At 46.0% G+C, this 27297-nt stretch overlaps 1 protein-coding gene and 2 long non-coding RNA genes across 10 annotated transcripts in view; 2 read left to right on the plus strand and 1 right to left on the minus strand.

Moving 5' to 3' along the window:
* Positions 1 to 12408, plus strand: part of LOC116796667 — a 32291-nt gene extending 19883 nt beyond the window's left edge. The window contains exon 4 of one of the 2 annotated variants that reach the window (XR_004360470.1): positions 1619 to 4793. This is a non-coding gene — a long non-coding RNA (uncharacterized LOC116796667). Of the gene's footprint in view, positions 1 to 1618; positions 4794 to 12150 lie in introns of those variants that run through there. The other variant, XR_004360469.1, reaches the window with a different exon arrangement.
* A 5013-nt stretch (positions 12409 to 17421) lies between these two features.
* CUX1 (cut like homeobox 1) overlaps positions 17422 to 27297 on the plus strand; it is a 271733-nt gene continuing 261857 nt past the window's right edge. For 4 of the 7 annotated variants that reach the window (XM_032707449.1, XM_032707450.1, XM_032707451.1 and 1 more), the window contains exon 1: positions 17422 to 17590. In XM_032707449.1, the coding sequence (XP_032563340.1) occupies positions 17528 to 17590 (63 nt within the window). In that variant the 5' untranslated portion in view covers positions 17422 to 17527. The remainder of the gene's footprint in view (positions 17591 to 27297) is intronic. The other 3 variants (XM_032707453.1, XM_032707452.1, XM_032707454.1) reach the window with 2 other exon arrangements.
* LOC116796669 lies at positions 19195 to 20502 on the minus strand. Its single transcript, XR_004360471.1, has 3 exons — positions 20282 to 20502; positions 19856 to 19983; positions 19195 to 19309 (listed from the first exon to the last, which is right to left on the minus strand). It is a non-coding gene; the product is annotated as an uncharacterized LOC116796669 (long non-coding RNA).

Raw genomic sequence — 27297 nt, forward strand, 5'->3', positions numbered from 1 at the left:
ATAGATTTCTATCATTCTCTCCTGCCACCACAGGGGGGAATTGCAGAGGGAGCTTTGCACAAAACACAATTATTCCTCCAAATTATTCACTCCTCGCTCCTTTTTTTCTGCTAAAAGTGCTGAATTGTTAGTGCCATGCAAACAAAGTCCATTTGGCCTCTGAGCAGTTTCATTGAATACATGATTTAATAAAGGGGTGAATGAAGCTAGACTTGGTTAACTGTCTGGGGGACAGCTGAAAACTAAAAAGCAACAGATGTATCTGAGGAGAACACAGCCATAATTTTGCTTACGAGACAGGAGATGTGCAGATGCTCTTTTCCTTCTCCAGAGCTGCACTGGCTCTACAATACTCTATTTTTGCATCCTAATTTTTAGTATGTTTGGTAAAGCTACTGACAAAACCCAAAACTTCAGTATGGTAGGATGCGTATTATCCCTTTTTCAAGAGTAGAATTGCACAGTAAAACTTCACATTTTTGGAGACTATATAAGTTTTTCTCGTAATTATTAATGGTGTAAACTCAACAGGAGCTCTAGGTTGTTTAAAATCTCTTAAAATCTAATGATTACTACTAATCTAATCTACTTTGAACAAATAAATGCTACTTGGGACACTCTTGAAAAACTTTCTTAATCAAAGAAAGTGAGTGAGAGTCTGATTTTTCCCCCCATATGTTATATCGTCATATTAATTCCCAACCTGTTTTACAGACTTCTTTTTGCCAAAATTCATTCCTGCATGTGAGGATATTTAGAGTTCTTGATCCCAGAACATTAGAACAGGGCAGGTATTCTCTAAGAGTGCTCTCAGCTGCTGTGGCATTTTTTACTGCCCTGAACATGGGAGGGAGCACAAAGCAGAGTTTTACAGAAGCAAGAACACCTGAGCCTGTCTCAGCACAGGATATAACTCCTGGCAAGTGAGTATCATGTTCAGTTCTGGGAGGGTACCAAGTGTGTGCCTACCATACTCTTCTAAAGGTCTTCAGTCCTTTGGCCAAAGTTTGGTTTATTGACCCAAAGAGGGAAAAAACTCCCTCAAATAAAACCCACTTCAGTAACTATCCCAGTGTGTGTGTATTGAATTGACAGATGTTATCACACAGACTTTCCTCAGTCACTGAAATGCTCTATGGCATGGAACAGCCAACTTTCAATCCTTCAGACTTTAATATTAGCCAAACAAGAATTTTTTTCCTATAGGGGCTGTGGACATGTCTCTCAGTGAGAACTGTTTATGTTCCAAGTATTGGATTTCAAAATCCTTTGATAGAGTAATTATTTGCATAGTGTAGAAAAGCATGGTAATTGTTTTAGTCAGAAATAGGGAAAAGGTATTAATTTCCCTTTTGCAACACTCAGGAATGGCTGGAGTGTTCCCTCTCACATCCATGACTGCATTAGTTTGAACACACAAATACAGGTATGAACTGGACACGGGCAGGTTGCTGGAAAGAGAGAGCTTTCCAAAAGGGAATGAGTGAAATGCAGGGATCCTGTCTGCAGGTTCAGCTGTGGTCAGTCCTGTCCTATGGTCTAATGTGAAGGAGGGAGGCTTAACACTTCCAAAACTTAGACACCTTTGTTGCTTCCCTGCATGCATTTTCCCTTCCAGTACCTTCTGGAAGCAGAGGACACATCACCCAAACCAGAAACTTTATCTCAGGCTTCATTCAGACTTCACAGAATCAGCAGCTTTTGCGACTGAGCAAAGCAAGCAGTACATGCTGAGCTTTGAGGAGCCTCCCTGATACCTGGATGTTTACACTCAGGATGTGCTTCCACGCTCTGCTGAACCAGAGGCAGTATCGTTAGAATTGAGCCACGCTGCATTTGGGATTTTTCTGGTTGCAGGGCAAAGGAGTCAATAGTGACACAACAGGGAAAGCATCCTGCAGACCTCTTAGGAGTCTGCAACAGCCACAGAGACTCCAGCACAAAAAAAACTCTGTGATGAGACCGATTTGATTTCTGCTGAGTAGGACCTTAGGAGTGAGATAACCAGCACAGCTCCAAATGCAGAGCTTGGCTCTACATTGGTCCCACTCCAGTCATTTTTGTTTCACATGGAAGGAACAGCTTAGCACTTCTGCTGCTAAGGGACAGAAAACTGTAATAAATGGTACAGAGAATGGGGCTGATCTGTGCTCCCACTGTTTGAACTTCTGAAAAAAATTATCTTTCATTTAGAGCTCTAAGAACAGACTGTTTGTATAAGTACAATGCTGGCTTTTTCTCTTTTCCATGGCATGGAATTCTTTTGCCAGGATTGGCTCCTCTTCCTCCTTTAACAAATCATCACAATTTCGGCAAGCACTTCATTGACTGCCAGTGCAGAGCTACCAATAATTTGCCAGAATTGAGACACTTTTGTGCTCCCGTTCTGCACAACTAAATTATCTCCTGCATGCCCGGATTTGTTCTGTTCCTGATTACATACTGGAGGCTCAATCCTACCCTGATACTGGGCTCTGTTTCTGGGCTTTTCAGAGAGTGAGCCATCCCAAGGATTTGGAAGTTAAGATAGTGGGTGTAAGTTGAGGTTCAGTTGAGGACACACTGCTGTGCATCTTGGAAAGGAATTAGAGACTTGCACGAACGCTGTAAATTAGAAAACAAAAGCACTTGTTCATAATTTATCCAAGGCATATGTAAAATTTTGTGATTTCTGATACATCAGCTCCAAAAGCACTTTCTGCAGGATGCTGCACCAACACAGATTACAAGTGGTCCCTATTTGAGCAGTTTGCAAAGTTAGTATAAAACAAGATGTGAGAGGTGCGAGCTAGACTGCAGAGAGATCTTCTAGGAATCATTTTGGGGGTGAATTGCATGTACAGCCAGGAGATGTTGCATGAAGCTGAAATGAAATTGCTCACATTAGCCTTAGTGCTTAGATTCAAACATGTATTAACCTGGGAAATAATATAAATGCCATTTGAAAGCCTATTCTTGTAACATTTCTGACCCACTTCAGGCTCCTTTTGGTAATCTGGGAAGGGACCTTTGTTCCCATGGCAGCCCATAATTTCCTGACTGAAACAGTTCGGCTGAGCTCTGAATGACAGAGTCAGGCATTTGGATGCTTATCTTGCTTCCAAGTGTTCCGAGGTTCCTCATTTCTCACTTATTGCACAATGCCCCAATCTCACTGGGAAGGTGAGAACTGGATCAGAAAGAAATATAATTGCCTTTTTTTATTAGCTTATGATACAGTCCCGCCCTTCTGTGTTGCCAGCTTACCGAGTTATTCACAAATGATGATATACAGAGAGGGAATTATATAATTATCAGCCTATAATTACAGGTATATAGATATATACATCCCCCTGGAGGAGAGCTGGGCTTGGCACATACCTGCTTGCAACGCTGAGTCTTTAGGGAATTCATGCCCATTTTAAGTAGAAGATTATTTATTTATCAAATGCTTGAGACATTTTATGAAAAACGAACCCAAAAGAATCCTTTGATTCTTTTTAATAATGTTCATAAAGTAAGTAACTGAACAGATCCAGGCATGCAGGAGCAAACTCTCCTGTGCAGAGCGAAAGCAGAGACGTTTCTCAATCGTGGTAAATTATTGGTAGCACGGCATTGGCAGTCAATGAGGAGTTTGCAGGAGCCACACTGATTTGCTGAGGGAAGGGAAGATGCTAGTCTTGGCACAGTGATCAGAAGCCAACACTGAGAAAGCCAAGTCAGTGCTGTATCCCCAGAGACACCTTTTTTTTTTTTTTTTTTGAAAGCTTCAGACAAGAATTAGTTTATCTTATGATGCTGCTTTAATGCTGTAACCATAGATAAACCCTATTGCCTTCCCACTCTGTTTCAGTGCCTCATTTTGTCATCGGGGCAGATAGTGATTCTCAGCTGATATAAATCAGCAAAGCTCCACTGATTTTTAACAAAGCTGTGCCAGCTTCTGCTAGCTGAGGGTCTGCCTGGATATTTCTCTAGCTGTAAAGCAAAGGATCCAGCAGGCAAAGCTGATGTTAAGTTGGGTATTTTTTTTGGCTGGTTATTCTTTGTTCTATCTTGCAAATGCTGCTCTCATTCATAACTGCTTGGATGCTTTCGAGCCCGTGTGCAAGAATTATGGGGCCTGATCTGGCTCCTACAATGGTGCAAATCTAGGGTAGCTCCAGTTAAATCAAAAGCATTACTCAGAGGTATTGCTGTAAAAGCACTGTGCTTGTGCAGAGCAACTGATCTGTAAATCTCATAATGTGCCCAGGATCTTTCCAAGAGTTTATTTGCAAACAAACAAACAAAAAGAATCATCGTGGCTGAACAGACTGATTCCAGCCCGTGGAAAACGGACTGAGCCTCTGCCAGAAATAAACTGTAGACACTTGCTAATTACAATTTGTGGCCAGCTTACGAAGTTCAGCAAAGGAGAAAACTACCCTGTTCAGATCCTCTCCCCCAGTTTGATGACATCATTCACATCATTATGTTGTGATATGCCAGATGGGAAAATTTGAGGTGGGGATGAAGTGAAAATCCCGGTTACACCTTTTCTCCAGGCTATCTGCCTCTCCATCATTTTACAACATCACAGAGAGTCTCAGACAGTTTGACTCTGCCATCCCCAGCTGGTTTGGACCTTCCAGATAAAGGCTGAACCCTTAAGAATCGATACATGTTTCCACCATGGTGACAGGTTAGGCTGCATGTAGCTAACCTTACTTTAATTAGTTTATTTAAACTCACTAGTACTTTTAAATGGAGAAGGGAGGTAATGGTATAAACTCTGTAATTTCTATTGCCTGGGAAAAAAAAAAAATAAAAACAGCCCTGCATCAAATGCTTATTGAAACTGAAACATATGTATTAACATATGGCAGAATTTCACTTACTGTATGTTTTAGTGCAGAGCTGATGAGGAAGGCATCTGTGCTGAGAGCATCTGAATGGAGGCTCAGATAATGAGCCGAGCTCAAAAAATACACTCTGAAAGGTTGGGATGTGTCAAAGTGCAGTTGATTTGTGTCAGAGCTGAAAGGATCCACTCGAGTCCCTGCTCAGGTCCATGGCTGGGCTTTATTTCTGCACCGGGGCCCCTTGGAGGCTTCGGCTGCTGCCGCGGGCACCTGCTCTGGGAGTCCTGGAGAAATTGGAAACCCCAGACAAATGGTCTCACACAGAAACGCTGACACAACGTCTGCTTGGAGCTCGAGCAAGTGCTGTTACAGTGCTGCTGTTTAACAAAGAACAGGTTAATTGGAGACCTTCAGCATCAAGCCCAAATCTGGATCTGAAGTTCTCTCCAGGGCAGCAGCTCTCTGGAGCTGGGCTTTTGGTTTTGCCCTTTCCACAGGAGTGCAGAGGGGTGTATCTGTGAGCACAACCTCTGTCCTCAAACAAGGCACACCAAGGAAGGAGAAAGAACTTCCTGTGCTGGTTCTCACCCCAGTCATACAGACTTAGGAGTTTTACACAAGGCCAGGTATTTTGGTTCTGAGATGAACCCCCAAATACTCTATTAACCATTTCTCTTGCACAGAGTGATGTAGGATTTCAGTAAACCCTACAAAGACTCTCTTGCTGCCAACTCCTGATATTATTACTGGGCACTACAAAGCCACATTGTTCTACACCTATCTACTGGAGGAAAGATATGAGGACACCAGGTGTAATTATTTTACTGCCTTAAGGATAGAAGTCTTTCTTTCTGATTTGACCACAGTAGGACACCTGCATGGCTCAACCACAGATTACCTGGCTCCTGGGAGATGCTTTCAAAGCACCCACTTGCTACTCAGTGACCCAGAAGAAAGTTTACCACCTACTCACAAACCTTCATTTTGAAGTACAGTGCCTCTTATTAATGCAAGAAATCTTAAGGTTCTTCAGAGCATGGGCTACACATTAAATGTGTGAACCACTTGTGCACCATTGTGCAAATCACAACTTTTGATATGAAACTGTACTCCAGGGATAATTGCTTTTCTTAAAAAGAAACGTGATTATTGAGACCAAGGAAAAGTATTTAACAGGTGTACATTGCTTTTCAGGGAAGCTTGCACGAAAGCTTCCAGGCATGGAGCTTAGGGACGTGGTTTAGTGGTGGGCTTGGCAGTGTTAGGTTTACAGTTGGACTCAAGTTTCTTTTCCAACCTAAATGTTTCCATGTTTCTGTGAAATAAAGTTAAGATGACTCAAACTGTCTGTTTCTCTGAAACACCAAAAAGAGGGATCCAGGGAAGTCATTGCTCTGCATGAATCAAACTTCTGTTTTCTGACAAGGTTTGAACCTTTGTATTTCCATTTTTGTATGTACTGAGGAAAACTCTGGAGGTCCTGCCATGAAGAGATGTCGGTTTGTGGCCCTGTGAATATTTTTCATGTACTTATTGAACTCCACCCAGGTACAAACTTCTGCTTCACAGGCAGGACAGGTTGTCTAATGTGGGGTAAAGCTACACGAGGGATATCTTATTTCTGCAGGGTGAGCACTGAGGTGCAAATGCCCTGAAAGTGTAGATGTGCTGCCCTCCCTTCAGTTGTTGAAGGTGGCATTACTGTTCTTCCTCCTCTTCCTCCTCCTCCTCTGCTCCCTCTCTGTGCTGGAGGTCCCCTCCCACAGACACACGACAGACAGGAGGCACCTGCCTGCTTCTCCACCACTTGGAGACAAAATCAAGGCAAGTAATTTCAGCTCTTTGAAGGGAGGTTTGTGCTAAAGACCTAGATTTTATGCTGAAGTGGCTGACACTAATATAATTTGGGGGATAAGGGGTAGCCTTTGGCAGCAGACACTGAGTTGTATCATCTTCAGCCAACACAAGAAGACTTTCCAGAGCTTGTCTGTTAACACCTTCAATAAGCCCCTGACTTAAATCCACCTTGATTAAGAAAAGAGTAAAATAGATTATGCACGCACAGGAACACTCAAAATAATATTTAAATGTCTGTTCAGGTATCTAAATAACGCTGTGAGTCTCGGTGTTTTGCTCTAAGTGAGGCAGAAAGAGGAACATTTGGCACAGGCCTGGCCAGTGAACTCGGCTCTCCTGGGTCCCAGCCCACGGTTTCAACCACAAGACTATTCATCTTCCTGAGTATGGATTTGTCTATCCCCTATGTCTTTTCCATCATCTCTAAACTTGAGTGACTCCTATGACTAATGTGATTGTAAGTCATAAAACATTAAGTTATGACACAATCAAATCAAAGCCAAGAAATTCATAGTTAGGGTGTAGGCTACATTCTTAACTCAAAACCAGAAAAGCAGCATTACAGGGTAAACAAAAGGCTGAAGTGTCAGCCCTCATTTTTCATTTTTGGGCTCTTATCAGTTTGTATCAATTTAAGCCTTTTTTAAATATGTAATTTCTTTGACTTATTTTTTTCCCCTCTAGGAACTGAAAATTATTCTGCTTTGAGGTCTGGAACCTGCCATACAATAAACACTACTTAATTGGGACATGCTTAATAGGGATGGCCACTTTAATGGGACATCTCCTAGGGAACCTATTTATGTTAATGAGACTGAATGACAATGACTGTTTCTTAAGTGGGGCAACAAAAAGAAAAAAACTCCACTTAACAGGGATGCACTCAGCTGTTACTAGTTTGTTAAGTGTTTAACCAGGTGTTAAATAGATCTAAAATTCTGAGCTTCCATCTTTTAGTTCAAAAATGGAAATTTAAAACATTTACATCATGGTGAAATATAGTGTTATTATCTGTAGGGTGGCATTTAGTGTGAAGACCACTGGTCCAGACTGTTTTCCACCATGCCAGAGACAGAAGTTCTCTTCTCCAAAGAGCTTAAATAACTCTTTTCTCCAAGCATGGAACTACCTGTAGATTGGATTTGTTCAGAGCTTCATGGCAAAAGCTCGAGATAAAACCCACCTGTTCTAATCATGAATCCTGTATTTTACCCTCTCACCCCAAAATCTTTCCGTGCTGTAGTTTGAATAAAAAGATGGAAGCAAAATCTTAAAGTAAATCTTAAATCTAAGTGATCCTAAGATCCCTAAGAATAGATGTCTGAAGACTTCCAGGAGCCTCCAAAAGCCTGTGAGCCATTTGGAAGGTTCTTCTCTCCCTGAAGATCCTTTGTGTTCCTCTGTAAATATGTATCCACGTTTCAGGGGGAACAAGAGCCCATGTTAAGAAGTTGTCTGAAAAACAAAAATCCCGTCTTAGACGACAGCTATATGAATTTGGGGACTCTCCCAGGCAAACCAAGACATCTGATTATGCCATTGTATCCTGTTTGGCAAAGGAGAGAGTGAAGGGAAGTGATAGACATGAGGGGCAGATGGAGTTTGCCTAATGTGTCTGTTCTTTTCTTCGCTGCCTTTTCAATTTAAGAATGTAGCAAAATAGCAGCTGCTCATAATTTCATGAATCAAGAAGTATGTAAATCTCAGCTACAAAATTTGTTGCATAGTTAGACACACACACACACACACACAAAAAGAAGGGGGAAAAAAGGAAAAAGATCTTGCTTGCATCTACAGCTTTCTTAATCTGGCATGAAAATTTAGCTTTCAGGTCTGGTTCTCCTCTGACTTGGGAGTGAACTGAGAGTGGATTTCGCTGTCCTCAAGTAGGGTAATCACCCTGGGATAATTGTCCTTAGGGATTCTACTTGTTGCCCTCCCAGGATAATTGTCCTTAAGGACTGTGCTTGTCACCCTCACATGAACATGGCAAGATGAGCGTGGCACAAAAAGCTCCCTTCATTCCCCTGAGCTACCACAGGGGGTTTATGCCCTCCCTGCCTCTGCTCCTGGGCTGCAGGTGGAGGGAAGGGGCTGTGATGGGAATGTCATCCTGAGGATGCTGACACCCACTACAGACCCAAATGGAAATCGCTCTCCTCGTATTTCAGTCCCCAGCAGCCCCCAAATTAAAAGATGGAAAAAGTGACTCGAAGTGTATCGTGCACACGTATGAAACGTTGCTCAGGAGGGGCTGGGACCGGGGCCTCCACACACCATCCAGCTGGTTCTAGTTTTCAGACAAGATTTACTAAACACATGTAAACCGTGCATATCTGTTTGAATACTTTTTGTGCAAATAACTTCCTCTGTGGTCAAGCTGTTCCTCTCAGATCCAGGCTACGGATCTGTGCTTCATACTCACCGCTTTTTTACCCTTGGATTTCCACCAGTATCGGTTCACACTGTACGAAACTGTGAAGAAGGGAGCCGAGTTTGGCAGCAAGAGTCAGGAGAATTGACAGTGCAAAACACTGAGCAAACTCATGATAAAGGGCAGAAATCATCCCTGGCTTGGCTCCATCCAAGTCAGTGGGCCAGATCCTGAGCAGCTGTGAACAGGAGCTGCAACCGTTTCTATCACTTGGCCCCACAGCCCCTCACAGAGAGGCAACATTTCACCAGCTCTGCTGGGGTTTCTCCTGATTTATCCCCCCCGAGTGAGCAAGCAGAGCCAGGGTCTTTCTTCACCAATTAAAACTGCCCCACAGTGATATCTGCTGAGTGTCACGGATTCCAACTTTAAACACAAAGCAACAGCTGAAACGGGATACGAAGAAGCAGGAGGGCAGAGCTTTTATGATCGATGTTTTATTGGAACCGTATAAAAAAGAAAAGCATTTCACATATTTCACGGAGGTATTTTATGTGCAAATTTAATATGAATGCTCTTCTTGTTAAACTCTTACGTGATCTATGTACTTCAGAATATAAAACACAGTATAGGACAACTATGAACAAGTTTATTAAAACAACTTGGGCTCCTGTTGACATCACCAACCGCACAAATGCTTGCTCAGGGTTGTTGTGATCTTATCAGTCTCTCCTTATATTTCAGGTTACCTACTTGTTCATTTTCTCTATATATCTTTCATTCAACTCCTGGGCAGATCTGGAAGATAAATCTGCTTGTCTGTTTGGGGAATATGGCTCTAGTTCTAATTTTGCAGACTTCGTTCAGGCAATACTCCCTTTGACTTCAGGGATTTTTGCCTGAGTAATCCTTTCAGAATTGGACTCTCTGTGGTTTTCATTTACTTAACAACTTGGCATTACATCTGTAAAATATTAGCCCAGTAGTGTAAAATATCAAATTAGATTTATGCATTAATCTAATCTATATATGCAGCTTGATAGTCAGTTCTGTTACATGGCATTATTGCAATTCCAGGCATTCTGTGTCATTTCACATTTATTCTGATGATGCAAGAGACATAAAAAGTGGGATTTATAGATCAAATTTGGTAGCCTATGTATGTGAAAAGAAAGTCTGAAACTTTAAACAAAATTTAAAATCAATTCCCACTTTCAGATAAACCAGGTAAATGCTTCCCTATCAATCACAAATAAGGGAGAGCACACAAAAAGAGCTAATGTGAAATAATCAACAGAATAATAAGCTATTAAAAAGGAAAAAGCAGGTCAAAATAAACAGCCAAACTGCAAAGTATTCTCTAAAAATCCTTGAAAAGGACAAATAAGCCATTGTTTCTTTTCTGTGTGACATTTGCAGTCTGAAAAGTAAAAAATTACTTTTTCATACATGTTCATAAACTGCATTTATAAACACTTCACATAACTAAATTATACTTGTTTCCTCCATCTTGGCTGCCCTTGAACGTTTTTCTCCTTCTTGCAGTTTTTAATTTTTTTATTTTTTATTTAATCCTTTCATGAAAGCAGGTCCTATGCCTATGGCCCTGGTTCAGCAGCCAGTCCCACACAGCAGGCACTTTAAAACAAATTAAACAAAAGTTTTGTATGTGCTTTGGTACTTTTAAAAACTGGATTCTTGGAGACAGCCCACCAATAGGTTACTCTTACATCTTAAACCCATTTCCTTCTCTTTATGAATGCTTTCAATTTGTTTTACTCTTGTTGGGCCAAATCCAGCTTGTTATTTACAGAAAGAACACAACAAGATTAATAGAATATGGTCTGCACTAGCTTACACCCCTGGAATTTCATAGTGATCCCATCAATTCCATATAATTTCTTTGGATTCGTAGCAGGTTGAAGCCCCAGTCCAGGATAACGCCAAGCAGATGCAGACAAGGCCAGCACATAAATGTGGAGAATCATGGCCAGATTAAGACTGGATCTCTATATCCAAAGAAGAAGGTGATGTTTAGATATAAAAAATTATATAGATTTTTTTTTTCTCCCCTATTTGATAATCTGTCACCAGCCAGACACCAAATAGGAAATGATGCAACACCAGGGGAAAAAGAACCAATTTATTTCATATACGTTACTGAAGAAATAGTGGATTGATGTGCTACCCCAAGCACTTTGGTTCATTTGTGTGTGTCATGACAGGCCCCTGGTATCTCTCTTCAAATAGGAGGTTCTCCACACTAAAATATTTCCTGTGGGGTGCAGCACTGGATTTGCCAGCGTGTGGCAGCTGCAGTGAACTTAGGGCTTCCTCTAAGGGTGTCTGTTTTCTCCCTTTCTGCATTAATCCAGAATTACTGTTTCTCCTTCCCGTGCATTCACATCCAACAACCCCAAACACAGTTGTGTTTGCAGAAAATCACAGTTGTGCTAAGTCAGTCACAGTTGTGTTTCTAAGAAAAGATGTGCTTCCCAAAACGACATCTCACACTCATTATTGGAAGAACAGCCACCTCAAACATCCCAAACACTCCAATCCAGGCTTCCCCTCTGTGGCTCCGCGGAGCCTGGGGGCTCTGCTCAGGGTTGGGGTCCCAGCGGAGCAGCACAGCCAGGCTGTCCCAGGATCTGCCCATCTCTGCACACACCTGTCTCCCCATCCTTCCACCCTCTGCCTCTCCTCTCCCTCCCTGCCTGTTGCAACAGGGCCCAGGTGCAGCCATCCCTGCCCTTGGCCCCGTGTGCCAGAGCTGGGGTCGAGCACCCTGGGCACGGGCAGCACCCACGGGGCACCCGCCGTGAGGGGGACAACTACCCTGGGCTTGGGAGAAGGGGACCAAAAAACCCAGCTGGAGGAAAGGAGCAGAGGGATGTTCCTTCCTGCTGTCCCACACGAAGCGTCTGTGATTGGAAAGTGAAAGGAAAACCTTTCTTTTGCTTTCTCCAGGGCGGCTCAGCTTTGCACTGAACTTTTGGGCCCTGTCTGGAAGGGAATGAAAGGGGAACTGGAGGTGAGGGAGCAGCTCTGAGCTGCTTTAGTTACACATTTCCCTCCATCTCCTCCTTGCAGTTTCTCTCTTCTGCAACCCCAACAGTCACCACAAGATTTTGCTCTCCCAGTGACCACTGGTGCTGTACAGAATGGAGGAACTGAGGGAGGATCCAGTGAGTTGTTTCGTGCCATGAAAAGCCCTGTGACAGCATCCAACTGCAGCTCCCGTCCCCAGCCAGTCACTAAACCAGCTCTCCTGCCATGGGGTGAGCAGCACAAAGAAATGTAATCAGCACAGATGAGCTTCAGAACATAAAAAGGGATTTAAACTAATAATGATGGTTTCAGCTTCTTATTCTTAAGTAGTATGTGGAATATTGGACCTGAAGACTGAGCAGAAAGTGGGAGAAATACTTGGCTGGGACAGTTAGTGGTGGAGAACACAGAGCCAAAATGGATCTGAGCAGGGAGGGAGAGATGGGAAGAGCAGGAATCTGAAGTGAGGAAGTGGCTGCATGAAGTGGGTGAGAGTTCATGACAGGAATAGCAAGAGTTAAATATCACAAAAACAATGATGTGCAAACCCCAGAACCCCAGCAAAAGGTAAAAAATATGTGAAAGGTTCCAAGTGAGAATAAAGGTGGGAATTTTGCTGGGGAACATAACCTACTAACAGCACCACCAGGCATCTGGATGGAATACACTGTGAGAAAAGCAGCAATTGGACAAAAATCTTGCAAACATATTCAGTGTGGGAGTTCTTTTAGGGTTTTCAACAACTCCTGCTGTCCATGGCAGAGAGACCCCCCCCCAGTGCCACCACAGGTTGGTGTTGGTAGGGGTTAATCCACAAATCCTCAAAGGAGATCTGTTGTGGGTTATGCTGGATACTTATAAATGTCTTCAGAGTTAAACAGCAAGTAACCACACCACCTAAATTTACTTTGCTTTCCCTGCCCTCTGTGAGAATTGCTTTCTTCTCTTCCTCCTACCAGTGTGTATCTGTGGCTGTGCAGTACTCACAGGGTATAGAAATCCTAGGATTTCGTGCTTAGGTCATGTATGCTGCCATCTACATGGTTTGTGCTAAAACTTTCCCAAATTCCCAAAGAATGGGGGAATTGCTACGTTGGTTGAGAACAAGGGTCCATCCAGCTGAGTGACCACAGCTGGACCCTCAGGTAATCGTGGGCAGGCACATGGGATACTTCTCCCTGCTACTCTCCCACCATTTTCTGCTCAGGGGCTTTCCTGAGCTTCCACATGTCACTGTGTCCACATCACCAGCCAAATCCTCTGGCAATTTATATGCTGCAAAACCTCTGGCTACTACAGCACATATAAATCAAGCAGAATTGGAGTCAATGACAATAATTGGGGGGAAAAAAATCTGTGATTTGGAAGACATATATGAGTCTTGATCTTAATTTGGGCTAAATCTCCTAGGAACATAAATTATCTGTTTGGCTGCCTCTGTTCTCTGCCATCCCTACGGAGTCTCACTAAGTGCAATAAGGATAGATGGAGCTTTGCTCTCAGATCCAGTTTAAGAGTGAGCAGAATGACACTTCCACAGTGGAGAGGGATGGGATTTTGGAATGAGAAGCTCCTTTCCAGCAGCCACAGGCATGTGGAGCCAGGCAGATGGGGACAAGAAGCAACTGAAGAAAGATGAGAGCCATGGAAGTGAGGAAGAAAGGAGCTGGACAAGGAGCAGACAGGGGTACAGAGAAGGCTCTAAGGAGAAGTCTTTTATGGGAAAAGATAGAAATTTGGGAGTCAATTTAAATGAAAATGAGAAGAATAAAAAAAAAAGAATCCATGGAGAAGAGACTCAAAGTTACAGCTGCTGGGGGAAGCAACACCTCTTCTTTCAGTGTCCTGGACAAGGGGATAAGGCAGATTGATTAAGGCAAAGAGAAGCACAAGTCCATTGATCAAAACTGGACTCATGGTCCAAAATACCTTCATGAATGCAGACTGCTACCCAGGGGAGCAGCTGTGCAAGGAATTGTTCCCAACCAGCCTGGAACCCTTGGAATAAGGGTCTATTTCCTTCAGTGTTCTGGACAACGACATGTGAAGAACAACAAGACCAATTGCCAGTGATGGCCCAGTGTGCAAATATGTTCATTAAAGACCTGTATTAATGATATTTTATGACATTATTAGGTAACAAATTTTAATTTGATTTTTGCCTAGTTTCTAAAAAGAAATCTGTACAACATACTTACAAATATTTTGGATGTGGCAAGTGTTACTGAAGTACCATTGGTCACTGCCATCATTTTAGATTTAAACTTCAAATCCACTGTGCTGCTTTTCTCAGTACTGTATTAGTGCCCGTTGAAAGAAGTTAGCATTTACACAGATCAAATCTAACCTTAGGAAATCCTTCCTCAAATGAGCAGATGAGAATGATTCCTCAAAACATAATAATCCAAGAAAACTTTATTCTAACTGTCTTCTCGCCAGGATGCACCAAATTTTCCAAGATCCCTCTCCCACCTTACACAGGTAGGTTTCAGCAGGAACACAAAGCACAGCACCATTTGCTCCAAGGAGCTCTGTAGCCTGCAGGATCTTTGCAGAATCCAGCCCGAAGAAATATAGCACTTTGAGAAAACTGAGCTGTCAAACAAGATTTCCTTGGGCTTGCTGCCACACAAAATGGCAAATAAGGGACTTGATCCTGCACGGAAACAATAGGAATTACAGGTGCTCAGCGTTTGTCTCCCGGCACAGTTAAGGTTTCTCAGCACTTCCCAAAATCAGCTTATACTTATTCAAAATTATATAGCTAAAAGCTTTGGTATGTAGCCACAGAGCTTTTATTTCAAATTGGCAATAATGTAAGTTCTGCAAAAAGAAAGACTACAATAATGTTAAAAATATCATAAAATGTTATTTATATCAGGATACATTTGTTAGCCCATATGACAATCATTCATATTTCTTGACAGATATAAACCTCCGCTTAACACATTAGTATCATAAATATTACCAGATATAACACTGTAATGTAATACCTACCAAATGTATTTTAAAATATTACTCAATTTAAAACTTTGGATTTTAACCAGATGTGTTTCCAGAAAATGATTCAGGTCAGATGCTTTTTTCTTTCCCCTTTTCTGTGCGCGCGCGTTCAAAGCCGAGCGTTACTATGTGATTTCTTGTGCCGTGACTGTGTGCCCCGAACCTAAAACAGCACCACGATACTTCATCCTTGAGGCTCACACACCTGCAGTCCAAACTAACAAGAGAAAAACATCTACATGGCACGGCAGGAGCCTTTGAAATGTCTTTTTGCAGTTGCCTGGACACAGAACAGACTGGTAGAACAGGGAGGCAGCGGAGAAAGGGTGAAGACAGGAACTCCAGCCTCTTTCATCTAGAAAGGGGGGACCATGGAGAGATTAGAGGAAAGGATTTTGATTAGATCACTGGAATGTGAAATGATGCTTCCCAGGATTAAAATCCTATTTTAGAGCTACCAAACCGGTTACGGCGTTAGTCAGAATTCGGAGGCTCGCGCAGCTCCATCCCTGCGGCCGCTGTCACTCCGCAGCACCCTAAAACCTCTCCCTGCAGCAGGGGGGACCCCGGCCGGGCACCCCACACCTCCCCACCCTCATCCCAGCAAAGAGCTGCCCTCTCTCAAAGCGTGGCACTTCTGGAGGAAAAGGCATTTCCTTCTCCCAAGGCATCCCTGGGGTCCAGCCCCACGGCAGCCACGGCTCTGGGATTTCGGTCTCCTTGGGCCCCCAGTCCACATCAGCAGGTGGAGGGTGGCATTTTCATAACCAAATGCCATTAGTTATATTCCCGGTGCAGCCAACTAACAATCCGAAGGTCTGTAGTTGTCAGGCTGATCATTACGTGGAACCCATTAACATAAAACCCGCCATCGCAATTAGTATCTTTGTAAGCAGCAGCCTCAGCAAAAAGTGGAAATGGAGGCTGAACTGATGGTGCTCTTCCAAAGGAGGCCGGCAGCAGATTGGGAAATAATCTGTGGCAATTGCTCTGCCGCTGTGTCTGCTGTAACTTCTCCAAAGACAGACAGAGCCATTTCCAAGCAGTCAGCCCACGGACTTGAGTGAGCACTAAATTCACTCGGTGATCAAATACAATTTGAGAAATAATCTACAATCACTCACTTACGGGGGGAAGATATATTTCCCTTTTACAGATGAAGTGCAAAACAGCGAAAGTAGCTGTATTTGGAAAAATACCGTGCGGCTTATTGATTCCAGAGGCGACAGGTACAGACCGCAGTTTTGCCCGTTTCCCAGTAAAAACAAGGAATGCTTTCGCTGGGGGCAAGGTACCTGCAGCCTGGCTGCGTACACTGGTTTGTTTTGTCAGGAGATGAGCCTGCTAAAATGCCCTGCGCTTTTCAGGAAGGGAACAAGGAAAACGTTCGTATTTATAGCAACATTATTGTTTAGAACAAAATAACTTATTTCATCCTTTTAATCTCCGTTTCTATGGATATCCTGCGCGGGGCTGGGATCTGATTTTCCAACCTCCGTGCGAGCCGTCCCCCGTCGGCAGCGGCCGGCGGCACCGGCCCTGGCAGGGAGCGCCTGTCCGCGCCAAAGAAATCCCGTTCCAGGCTCTCTCGGACCGCCCCGGCCACCGCGAACCGGCTGCCCCCGATGCACTTTTTCATTGTTGTTTCCCCTAAACTCTCCGCACTTGGCTAATTTTAGCCCCGCAGCTCCCCGAGCGGGCTCAGCCCCCCATCCACCACCCCCCCCGCCGCCGCCGCTTCGGGCACCATTTGCGGGGCGATGCGATGCCCTGAGCCCGCACCGCGCCCGCGGGGGCTCCGCGTCTCCCCGCACCGCCCGCTCCCGCACTGCCCCGCATCCCCCCCGGCCCCGCACCGCCCGGCTGTCCCCGCATCCCCCGGTTGCCCCCGCATCCCCCCGACATTGCCCAGGCCCGCATCCCCCCGCACTGTCCGCATCGCACTGCCCCGCATCCTCCCGCACTGCCCGGCCGGCCCCGCACGGCCCTGCTGTCCCCGCATCCCCCCGCACTGCCCGGCCGGCCCCGCACCGCCCTGCTGTCCCCGCATCCCCCCGCGCTGCCGGCGCCGCCCGGACCCCGCGCCGCCCCCGCGGGACTCGCGCCCGCCCCGCCCGCGGGTCCCCCCCGGGTGCGGGGCCGGGGGCCGGTTTGCGGGGGGGTCGCTGCGAGCGCGCGGGCGCGGCGCCCCTTCCCCCCCGCGAGCGCGCGGGCCGAGTCCGTGTTCCGGGCGGGCTCCAGGCCGGGATTTGGGCGCTCCCTGCCCGCCTCCCTCCCCCTTGCCCCCCCCGCCCCTCCTCCCCCCTCCCGCCGGCTCCCTCCCTCCCTCCCTCCCTCCCTCCCCCTCCCTCCCGGCTCCTGAACTCCAGCCCCTCTCTCTCTATCAGCCGCTCACTCTGTCTCAATATGTCTCAAGATGGCGGCCAATGTGGGATCGATGTTTCAATATTGGAAGCGCTTTGATTTACAGCAGCTGCAGGTCAGGCTCCCCCGCTCGCCGCACCGGCCGGGCCGCGCCGCCGGACCCCCCCCCCTCCCTCCCTTCTCCGCCTTCCCTCGGGCCCGGCCTCCCCCTCCTCCTCCCGCTGCCGGCCCGCGCCGCCTAAAGGGAACCCCCCGCTCCGCCCGGCCGCGGCGCTCCGCTCCCTCCGCCCCCCCCGCCATCGATCACCGGCCCCATCGGAAATTGATCCTCTTTGTTCAATTCATCGATCAGCCCAAGATGGCGCCGGAGCCGCCGCTGCCGGGGCCGCCGCCGCTTCGCCCGCTCCGTCCCGGGCTGCTCTCCCCCGCTCCGCGCTCCCCCCCGCCGGCGGCGCCGTGCGGGGCTCCGGGTGCGCCGGGACTCCCGGCGGCCGCCGCTCATCCCCCCGCCCGCCTCCTCCCGTCCCTCCCTCCCTCCCTCCCCGCCGCCTTGCCCCGCTTCCCGCCGCCGCGTCCTCCCGCCGCTTTTCCCTCGCCGGGAAGCCGGGGGAAAGTTTACCGAGTGCTGGGACTTTGTGTGTGTGGGGGCGCCGGGCGGGCTGGCGGTGCAGGCGCGGAGCGGCGGGGGCTGGGGGCGCTGTGGTGCCGGGCGGGCGGGCGGGCGCTCCCCGCGGGGTCCGGCCCTCGCTCCGCTCCGCTCCGCCGGGCGCGGGGGGCTCCGGCCGCCGCCCTGCGACCGCCGCGGGCACCGCGCCGGGGACCCCGCCGGGGAGGAGGGAGCGGCGGGGTGGGAAGGGGCGAGCGCCGGGGAGCGGGGGGGACTCGCGGGAGGGCAGCGGCGGCAGCGCCGGGTGCGGGGAGGGGCGTCCCGGCCGGCGGGGCATCGCAGCGCATCTCCCCGCGGCGGCGGGAGGGCACGTTACATAATTCACGGGCTCTCCAGCCTCTCCTGCTGTCCAGGAGCTGACGGATGAGCGGAATATTGATGCTTTCTGCTGGTGCTGCCTCGGAACAGCCCAGAAGTGCCCTTTTCCTCCGGGGGAAAGTCCTGGCGGAGCGGCCTCCCCCCCTGCCCCGGGGGTGCGTGCCCCGGGGCCATTGGGCATTCGGGGTTTCACAGAGTTACCGGGGTGCAGATGAGGCCGGGGCGGGTTATGGGGGGGTGTGTGTGTGCGGGGGGGGAGGTTGTCAAACGCTGAATTGGTGCTGCTCCCGCCGTGAATGGGATTGCAACACGCGTGTCTCCCAGTTGATTGGCGCAGGAAGGCGCTGCCCTGCCTCTCCAAACCCGCCGCCGCTGCCTCCCGTTTAAATAAATTGGCTCGAAAGCCGGCGGCTGCCCACCGCGGCCCCCGTGGAGGCGGTGGCGGAGCCGGCCGGAGCCTGCGGCGGGCGGAGGGATGGTGCGCTGATGCTGGGCAGAGCCGCATCCCCGCTGCAGGTGAGGGGATGCCCGCGGGGGGCTGCGAGCGGGACGCGGGTCCTGCCGCCCTCCCCTTCCCCCCGCCCGGGCTTGCGGGAGCGGTGCTAAAAATCCCACCCCGGCAGCCCCCAAAGCGGGAGGTGCTGCGTAGGATCTGTGGTAGGAGGCCGGTCCCTTCTGACTTTCAGGTGCATTAGGAGGTGGGGTAAAGTAGCGTTTTGTTTTAGGCTTCTCCGTCGTCTTCCACCCCCTTTCCGTGTGTTTTATTGTTTCTTTTAAAGGTTTGGGATTAAGGTAGACTTGGCTGAACTTTGCTGACTTGAAAGGGCTCTTAATAGTGACCCAGAATACCTACAGGAATACAGAAAATGAGATCCAGATGTAGAATTGTATAAAATAAAATGGATTAAATTAAGATGTAGTTAAACAAGGTCTGACATCTCTAATTGTGGACTTTTGCTTTTGCCTCTGTGTATGTGTGGTTGTACTTGCTTAGCATAGGAAAATAAATGCTCCAAACATCACTGCCGTGGTGTTACATTTAAGGGTGAACAAGTCTAAATATTGCCTATAAAAATAAAGCCTTCAGAAATGCTTATTGATTAAAACATATTATGCTAAAGTATCTATCACGTAAATTAAATTCTAAAATGTAATGAACGCAGCCAAATGGCATTTTGATAGATTGTTCTCTTCTGTTTTTGGTAAAAAATAGCTCACTTTTATCATAATTTAATTTCTGTGCATACTGTAAAACCTGTTGTGGAGTATCACCGTGCAAACCTTAATCTCGTTTTTGCAGACTAAATGTGACAGTCTGACTTGAACAGCTTGTAGCTTCTCCTTTGAAGCGTTCTGGTAACGCCAGCTTAGAGTTGTTTGAACAATATTCATTACTTGCTTTTGAGGACTGGTGATTATTTATACCCGTTGCGGATTGAGGCTGTTCACCTGTTGGCAGGTTCACCAGGCAGTCTGTGCAGCACCGAGTTTATTAACTTTGCACACAGTCTGTCTGCAGAGTCCTGGAGTGACCAGGGAAGTAGAGAAGTACCTTCATCCATATGCAGAATAGTTAATTTGTTTCAAATTAGCTTTTTGGTGTTGTTGTGTTTTGTTTTTTTTTTTCTTACCCACCCATCTGCATGAAGAGGTAGTGTAATATTTACTCCCACTTGCAGATGAAGCAATATGCTATAAAAACTATCGTTACTGGGTATGAAGTTCAGTCCCACAGAACTGCCTGTGCCTCCCTCCCTGCCTGTCCTTCATTTGTACCAGCGGATTTTGAGCGTGGAATTACAGAAAATAAAAATACTTAACGTCTGTGTTTCCGCTACTCTATCCCAGGACCAAAGCCCGAAGGATTTATGCTTAGCACAGTTCCACCTGAGCCCTGTAAGCTCCAGCTCGTGGAGCTCAGGCTCTAATGGCTTTGAAGCCCTGGTTTTTGTGCACGGGAAAGTTGTGAGGAGCTGGGACTGGGCAGTCCCGGATCGCTGGCACCCGGCAGCTCCCAACTTCCTCTTCCACCTTCTGTTGAAAGGAGACGTTTAACTGTTGATGAGCTTCGACCTGCCTTGTGATATTAAGCAGCAGGTTTCTCAAGATTGTATCAATATTAATTAAAAACAGAGCCAGGAACACTTTAGGGTCTGACTTTTTAAATTATTTATTTCCTTTCACTAAATAACCTCTTGTTTATAGGGAGAGATAATTTCAAGTGTTGGAGACGGGATTAAATAATTCAGAACTTGGGCTAAAGAACAAAAAGGGCTGTTCACAAATGGAATATGAGATGCAAAAATGGCAGCTTCCTGCAGGTATCAAACGGGGCTCTTCACTTGAGACTGTACCTGCAAGGCACAGAGCTGAACATTAACCCCTTTCTCCAGCAAAGGTTGCCTGCGTTTCCTAAAGAAGTTGTGGAATTGGCACAGCATTTCTGCCTGGGTTTGCCACGTGGGTGAAGATGGCCCCGTGTCTGATAACTGGTGGGGAGGGAATTGCAGCACACAGAGAAAACAGATCCTCACAAACAGGGAATATTGTGGCAATAAATGCAAATTAAGTCACTGGAGAAATGCTGTTGCCCTCGAGTTAAAGCTGCGTCTCCCGTTTGGAAGCAGTTGTGTGATGGGAATCAGTTCAGCAGGGGGAAGGTAACCTGCTGTTCTGGGGTCCTGCCTTGTTTGTAGTTTTTGGTGTCACCATCACCTTCACCAGAAAAACAACATTTTACTGGGGAACAGGAAAAGGAGCGTCGTGTTCCCCTGGGCACAGCATGCAGCTCTCCTTGACAGCTTCCTTAATATTTCTGGATATGTGTGGATGTATCAGTGTCAGAGGAGGCAGCTGGGCTCTGTGACCAGCAGCAGCATTGCATGAGTAAGTCCAGCTCGAGTCTCAGATCTGAGCTGGATCTGCAGGATGACTGGGAGAAGTTAATACCCTTTGAAAACTTACCAAACTATCTGTAGTTATTTTGACAATAAACACAAGTCTCAAAATGTCATTGTAGCTTTTTAGGACAGGCACACACACTGCTAAAAAAATACAGTTTCTTATTGCTTTTGACCAGAATGGCAGATTGTTACCATCAAGCTGGGGAGTGAAAATCTAAAAGCAAATTTCGCTCATGTTGTTTGTTTTTTAAAATCTCATCCTGGTATTGCATCATATATGATTAAAATAAGGATTGAGTATTAGTTCTGTGGCAGGCTGTGACTAATTGTTTAGGGTAAACCATTGATCTTATAAAATCTGTAACAAAATCTTGAAAAACTAAGCAGTCATGAGTAGCTTTTAAATCCTGAAGTGCTTCTCTTACTGAATTAGAAACAGGTGGAGTTGTTGGCATCTTTTAGTTGAGTCTGATGGTACCAGAGCACAAGCTGATTTGCAGTAAGGGAAGGAGCTCACATGCTTCAGCAGAAGTGGAATTAGTGATCAGGTCTTAGTGTTTAATTTTGTTTATCTGTGCAGGTCACTGTAGAACTTGTTTCTGTCCTAAAAGTAGTCAGTGCTTTTCTGTTTATAAGGGTAGTTAAATGTGCATCTAGAAAAGAGTCTCCAGCTACTATGAACATGTTTCTGCTCCCCCCCAGCTGATCAGAGTCATGTAGGGAAAGCAGCTTGGTGGTTCTGCAGGAAGATGCAATACAGGGAACTGAGGGATGTAAGAGCCAGGGCACTGCTGCCAATGCACTCCCATAGCAATCCCTGCTTCCCTGCAGCAGGAAAGCTTTGGCATTTTGTGGTGGTCAGGGTGATGCCCCTAGTGACATACTAGAAGAAAGGCCCTTGATGTACTTCTGGCTCAAGAATTTGGTTTTCATAGCATTCCTTGAATCCTGTTCCTTGAGTCTTGTTCCTTGGAAGGAAATTTCTGACAGCTTTTCTCTCCCTTGCTCCTGTTCCTCCAGTGAAATAATGCCCATCTGAAACGTGGCAGAATCAGTGCACGTTTAAATCACTCTGCTCTAGTGCCAAGTTTGTGGTTAATTGGATAATGTATTGAGAAATGCAGGAGGGAGAATTTGGAGCATGGTAATGGTTGGGAGTTTTTTTGAAAAAAAAATAAAATTGCATTGCTTGGCTGTGTGTAACAATACCAAATAAGTAATGGGCGAAACATTTGCTAGGGAAGAAATGACATGCAGTCTGAAATTCCAGTGAACAGTTATTCTGTATTTGCAAGCTGATTTGTAATGCAAAAAGTAGATGTAGAAAAATGCATAGTCCAAAGTTTTGGTTTGATCACGCTGAGGCCAAGAATAAAGACAGTTTATTTATGGGGTAGAGAACAAATACATGGATGCTTAGTATTTCTTAAAACACCAAGCAGGTGCTTGTTGGCTTGTGGTCCTTTTTATGTAAGCAGGGTACAAAGTTCCCATCTTGTATATCCAGGTTTTTCTTGCACAGGTTCTTTGTGCTTGGTTGTTTCCCATATACTTTGTGGGCAAGGCCTTGAAAATACAATGTTCTGTGGATTGAGAATGCAGTGACAGTGTTTCAGCTTTGCATAAAGGAGTGGGGAGGAAGGTGAGAAGCTGAGAGGGGGAAAGCTGCAATGGGATAGTTTGCAGAAGACAGGGAGTTTTAGGATGAAGAAACTTGTGCAGGAGCGCTCACATGTGGGATTGTGGGTGTGGGGTTGAATGTACCAGGAAAGATGGGAGAAACTTAGACCTCACAGTCAACAATAGTAACTTTAAATTAGTAAATATGTGATAAATCTTACTCATTTTGTGACACATGTATTCTCAGCTTTTTTTTATTTGTTGCTGTCTCTGGTTTCACGAGGCAAATCATTAATTTCTGCTTTTATTGGTAGTAATACTGAAGAAAATACAGGATATGGCATTGGTTGGGTTGTGAGGAGCACGGAAATGCAGACAGATTGGTGAATGCTAACAGCATTAAGTTTTTATAAAAGATTAAACACAGTTGGGTGTAGGTTGTTGGATGTGACAGTGGGTCTTCCCTGCTGTCCAACAGTACTGGGATTTCTGGGAGAGCAGGAGGCAGTAGAGAATTTGTGCTAAATCCCCCTCTGTTCCCTGGTCGTGCTTCTGTTTTGACTCTGGCAAGACACAGCAGTTCTTACTTGGTCCCTTCTGTGACTTAGCAGAGTTGAACACTAAGGCTGAATAAATGTAATTTTGGGTCTGAGGGTGCTAAAGGCGGGAGATGCCCGATGGCTCCCTGTGGGTGTGTTACAGCAGGCGCTGGGTTGAAGCTGGAGCCTGTCAGACTAAAGCTGTCTGAGAGCTTTTGCCTCCTTGCCTTGCAATAATTCGATGCCTTCATTGACAGTTGGGGTAATAAGGAAGTTTCTGTGGGGGCTGGAGTTGTGCTGCCTTTCCTGGGGTGCGGGGAGGGGAGCTGGGGTGGTGCTTGTCCTCCTCCCAGCTGGATTCATGGGCTGCTCTGGGAAGACAGAGGTGAAGATTACCTGGTCTTTGAAAAGCTCAAAAGCAGATGCACAGAAGTATTTTAAGCTGCTGTATTTAGATGCTTTAAATTCCCCCATATCTTTGTGTTTCTGGCTGGGAGGTTTTTAAGGCAGGGGAGGATGTAGGCCATGGCTCTCTTGGAGGCTTTTCCGAGGAGTTCTTCCATCAGAGCTGAGCAGATCCTGTGGATGTGTGGAAATGTACCTCAGTGAATAAGGAAGCTCGGACATAGATAGCAACATCTGGTTTTTGTGAATGATATGAAAATTCAGGCTAAATTTTCTAAATTTCAGCTAAACTGGTAAATGGCTGGACAGATTCCACAGTGGAGCCAGACCATTCCTCTTCCTGAATGCAGTGGGCTTGTGTTTGGCTGATGGCCATGTGAGCCTGGGTGTGCACTGCACACGAGTCTGCAGGGGAGACCAAACTGTGGTCTAATTCCTGCAAACACTGGATTGTATCCCTTGAGCTCTGGAGATGGGATGCTCCTGTGCTGCTGTGTTATCGTGACGCTGTGGGGTTGCTTTTATGGGCTTGGGGAGGGTGTGTGCAGGGCACTTGGATCAGTTCTGGAGCTTGCACTGCAGAGGTCTTTCCTTGCTGAGGAATGTTGGCTTCTGTCTGTGGCTCACCTGTGACAAGCTGAGGACAGTAACATTGGAGGGAAGTAAAAATAAATCCTGGTGGAGTGGGGGAAGTGACACTGTTTAAAGGACTGGATGGGACAGAGGGAAGTGGTGAAGAAAGGAAGGAGTTCAGGAGTGAGCTTAAGCCTGGGACTTGGAAGTGAAACTCATATTGCAGAGCAGTTGGGAGGAGAGGAGAGCTTATTTTAGCATTTATATAAATATTGGGCAGTGCAGCTGGGAAGGATGGTAGGTTTCCCAACAAATGCCTGGCTGTTGTGTTGCCACCAAATCCAGCTCACCTGCACTCACTGACTGCATAAAGGAGTTTGCCACCAGGCTGTCCTTGTGGAAACATCCTGGGAAAATCTGTACATGAGATGCTGGGGTGATGGTATGACTTCAGAGTACACTGACATATTTTTAACGTCACCCTGTGACAAACAGGGTTTATGTTCCTGGCAGCTTTTGAACCACCTGGATGGTATTTTCAGGTGTGATGAATAGTTAGGAGCATTCTCATTATTCTCACTTTAAAAAAAAAGGAGGGGGGCAAAAAAAGGGGAATTTAATAGCTTTTTGACTTTTTGTTTTGTTTTTGGTTTTGTTTTTTTTTTAATGAAGACTCAGACTAGATATATCTTACATGCCAAAAGGTTGTATGTTCTGTGTGGAAAAGCCCTGGCTTATTCCTGTAGAAACAAAACTACAAAGCCAGAAAGGGGAGTGCTGCAGATGATGAAGTACAGTGGAAGTTTGATGGGTTAAGTCTCACTCCTTCTGTTCTCTTTGGTGCCTTTGCTAGGTATTTGAGGTTTCATGGTGTTGCTGATCTAATATTTTAAGGAAAACACAAGATTTCTGTTACCCAGGGGTCACCTGAAGCTGGGATGCATCAGCCCACCCAAAATCCCTGCACTGTGAACAGTTTCTTTGGGCAGTGATGCTCAGTGGGACTGGCACTGACACCCAGAGCCTTTAGTTGGTTTGGATTTGGTGTGAGCACATCAGGAGGTGGCAATGACTCTGAAATGAGCTGGGAGTCCCAGTCTCACTGTCAGCAGCTGCTGCATCCCCATTCCCAGTGTTGCCATGGGCTGCTCCAGCCCCTGAGCATGTCCTGGGCCTCTGCTGGTTTGTTCTCCATCTGGGAAACACTGATAATGCTCTCAAACCCTCTTTGAGATACCAGATTGTGAGTTAGCAGTTACTGTTCTTTTGCTACTACTTAATTCTGCTCTGTGGATAAATAAGGCTCAATGGTTACATTCTCTGCTAAAAAATACTTTTTTTAGCAGTATTTTAAATGGATTAAACAGGGGATGTGCTACTGTTGATTTGTAGGTACTTTTCAGGCTGTTGCTGGAAATAATACCTACAGAAGAGAATGTGAAAAAAAGAACTGAGTAGTTGAGTGTCCTAAAAGAATATTATGGATGATTGATAGTAAATCACTGGAAGAAAATGTTTCTTGTAGATGGCTATAAACTTGTAATCTAGAGTTGCTCATACACGGACACACTCTTACTTTAGAACATACCTCCCTGTTGTTTGGTGTACTGTTTGAGGGCCAGATAGGCAATTTATCAAGTTTCCCTTCAGATTTCTCTGTACATTAAAGGCTGCTTAAAATTTACATTATAGACAGCCAGTGATATGAATGTTGAATTTAATATTCATCAGGCTGTGGTTGCATCATTTCAAACTGCAGCCAAAGGTCTGAAACATCTCCCTGTTTCAGCAGGACAGGCCAGCCACTGCCAGCTCAGGGGAAGGAGGAGCTTCAGCCCCAAGCCATGGATAATAGCTGATGGCCAAAGACAGGGAGGGAGATGCTCAGAGCAGGTTTTCTGTGGGGTGTTAGACCTGAACCTGAAGGCTGAAATTCATTATTCACCAAACACATAGGATGGGGTAGCTCGAAACTTTTTTTTCCATCAACTTTTATCTTTTATCCAAGTTGTCCAGTGTGAGTATTGATAGCCTGCTCAGGCTGTCAGCAGGGTCAGAGGTGGTGCTTTAGATGTCTGTTTGTGCCATCAGGAGTATTGATCCCCTGCTCATTGCACGTGTGCTCGTGTCCTGCACAGCGATGAGGCTGCGGCTCCGAGTGCTCGGCTCCGGGAACTTGGCAGAGGGGAACCAGCTTGATCCCTGTTCAGCACAGCACACAGCCCTGACCCACTGAGCATTATTGCATGGGCTTCATTTTTAACACATGTGTAGCCACAATCTGCTGGCTCAGCCTGGGTGGAAGGAGCTGCCCTTTTCCAGCCCAGCCCATGGTTAAGTTGTGAGCAGAGACGAATCCCCCTGTCCTAGTCCAGTGACGTCTCATCCTTTCCTTTATGTCATGTTTCTAATCAACTCTGTTCTTTTTCTTGTTACTTCATTGATGTGACATACAAATGTTGTCACAGTAGCTCAATAAAATTTATACTTGTGTCTCGTCTGTAATTATTTTTCATTTTATTTTTATTGGGTGTTTACACATTTTATTGCATGTTCGCGTCAAAGTAAATTTGTATCATGTTGTCACTTGGATGTTTGCTTCATTTCCAGCCATAAATAAAATGTACCCTTTGTCTCGGATCTGAAACTTGAGAGTGTTAATTTTGTCAGTGAGCTGCATATCTGTTTTTCTGCTGCAACTTTTGTGGGTGCTGGTTAATATTGACAGTACTCAGCTTTGGTTTGGTATGTCTGGTATGAGCATAGCTGCTTTTCTAATACTGAATGTAGAGGTGGG

Source organism: Chiroxiphia lanceolata, chromosome 20 (genome assembly GCF_009829145.1).
Source record: "Chiroxiphia lanceolata isolate bChiLan1 chromosome 20, bChiLan1.pri, whole genome shotgun sequence".
Taxonomy (NCBI): domain Eukaryota; kingdom Metazoa; phylum Chordata; class Aves; order Passeriformes; family Pipridae; genus Chiroxiphia; species Chiroxiphia lanceolata.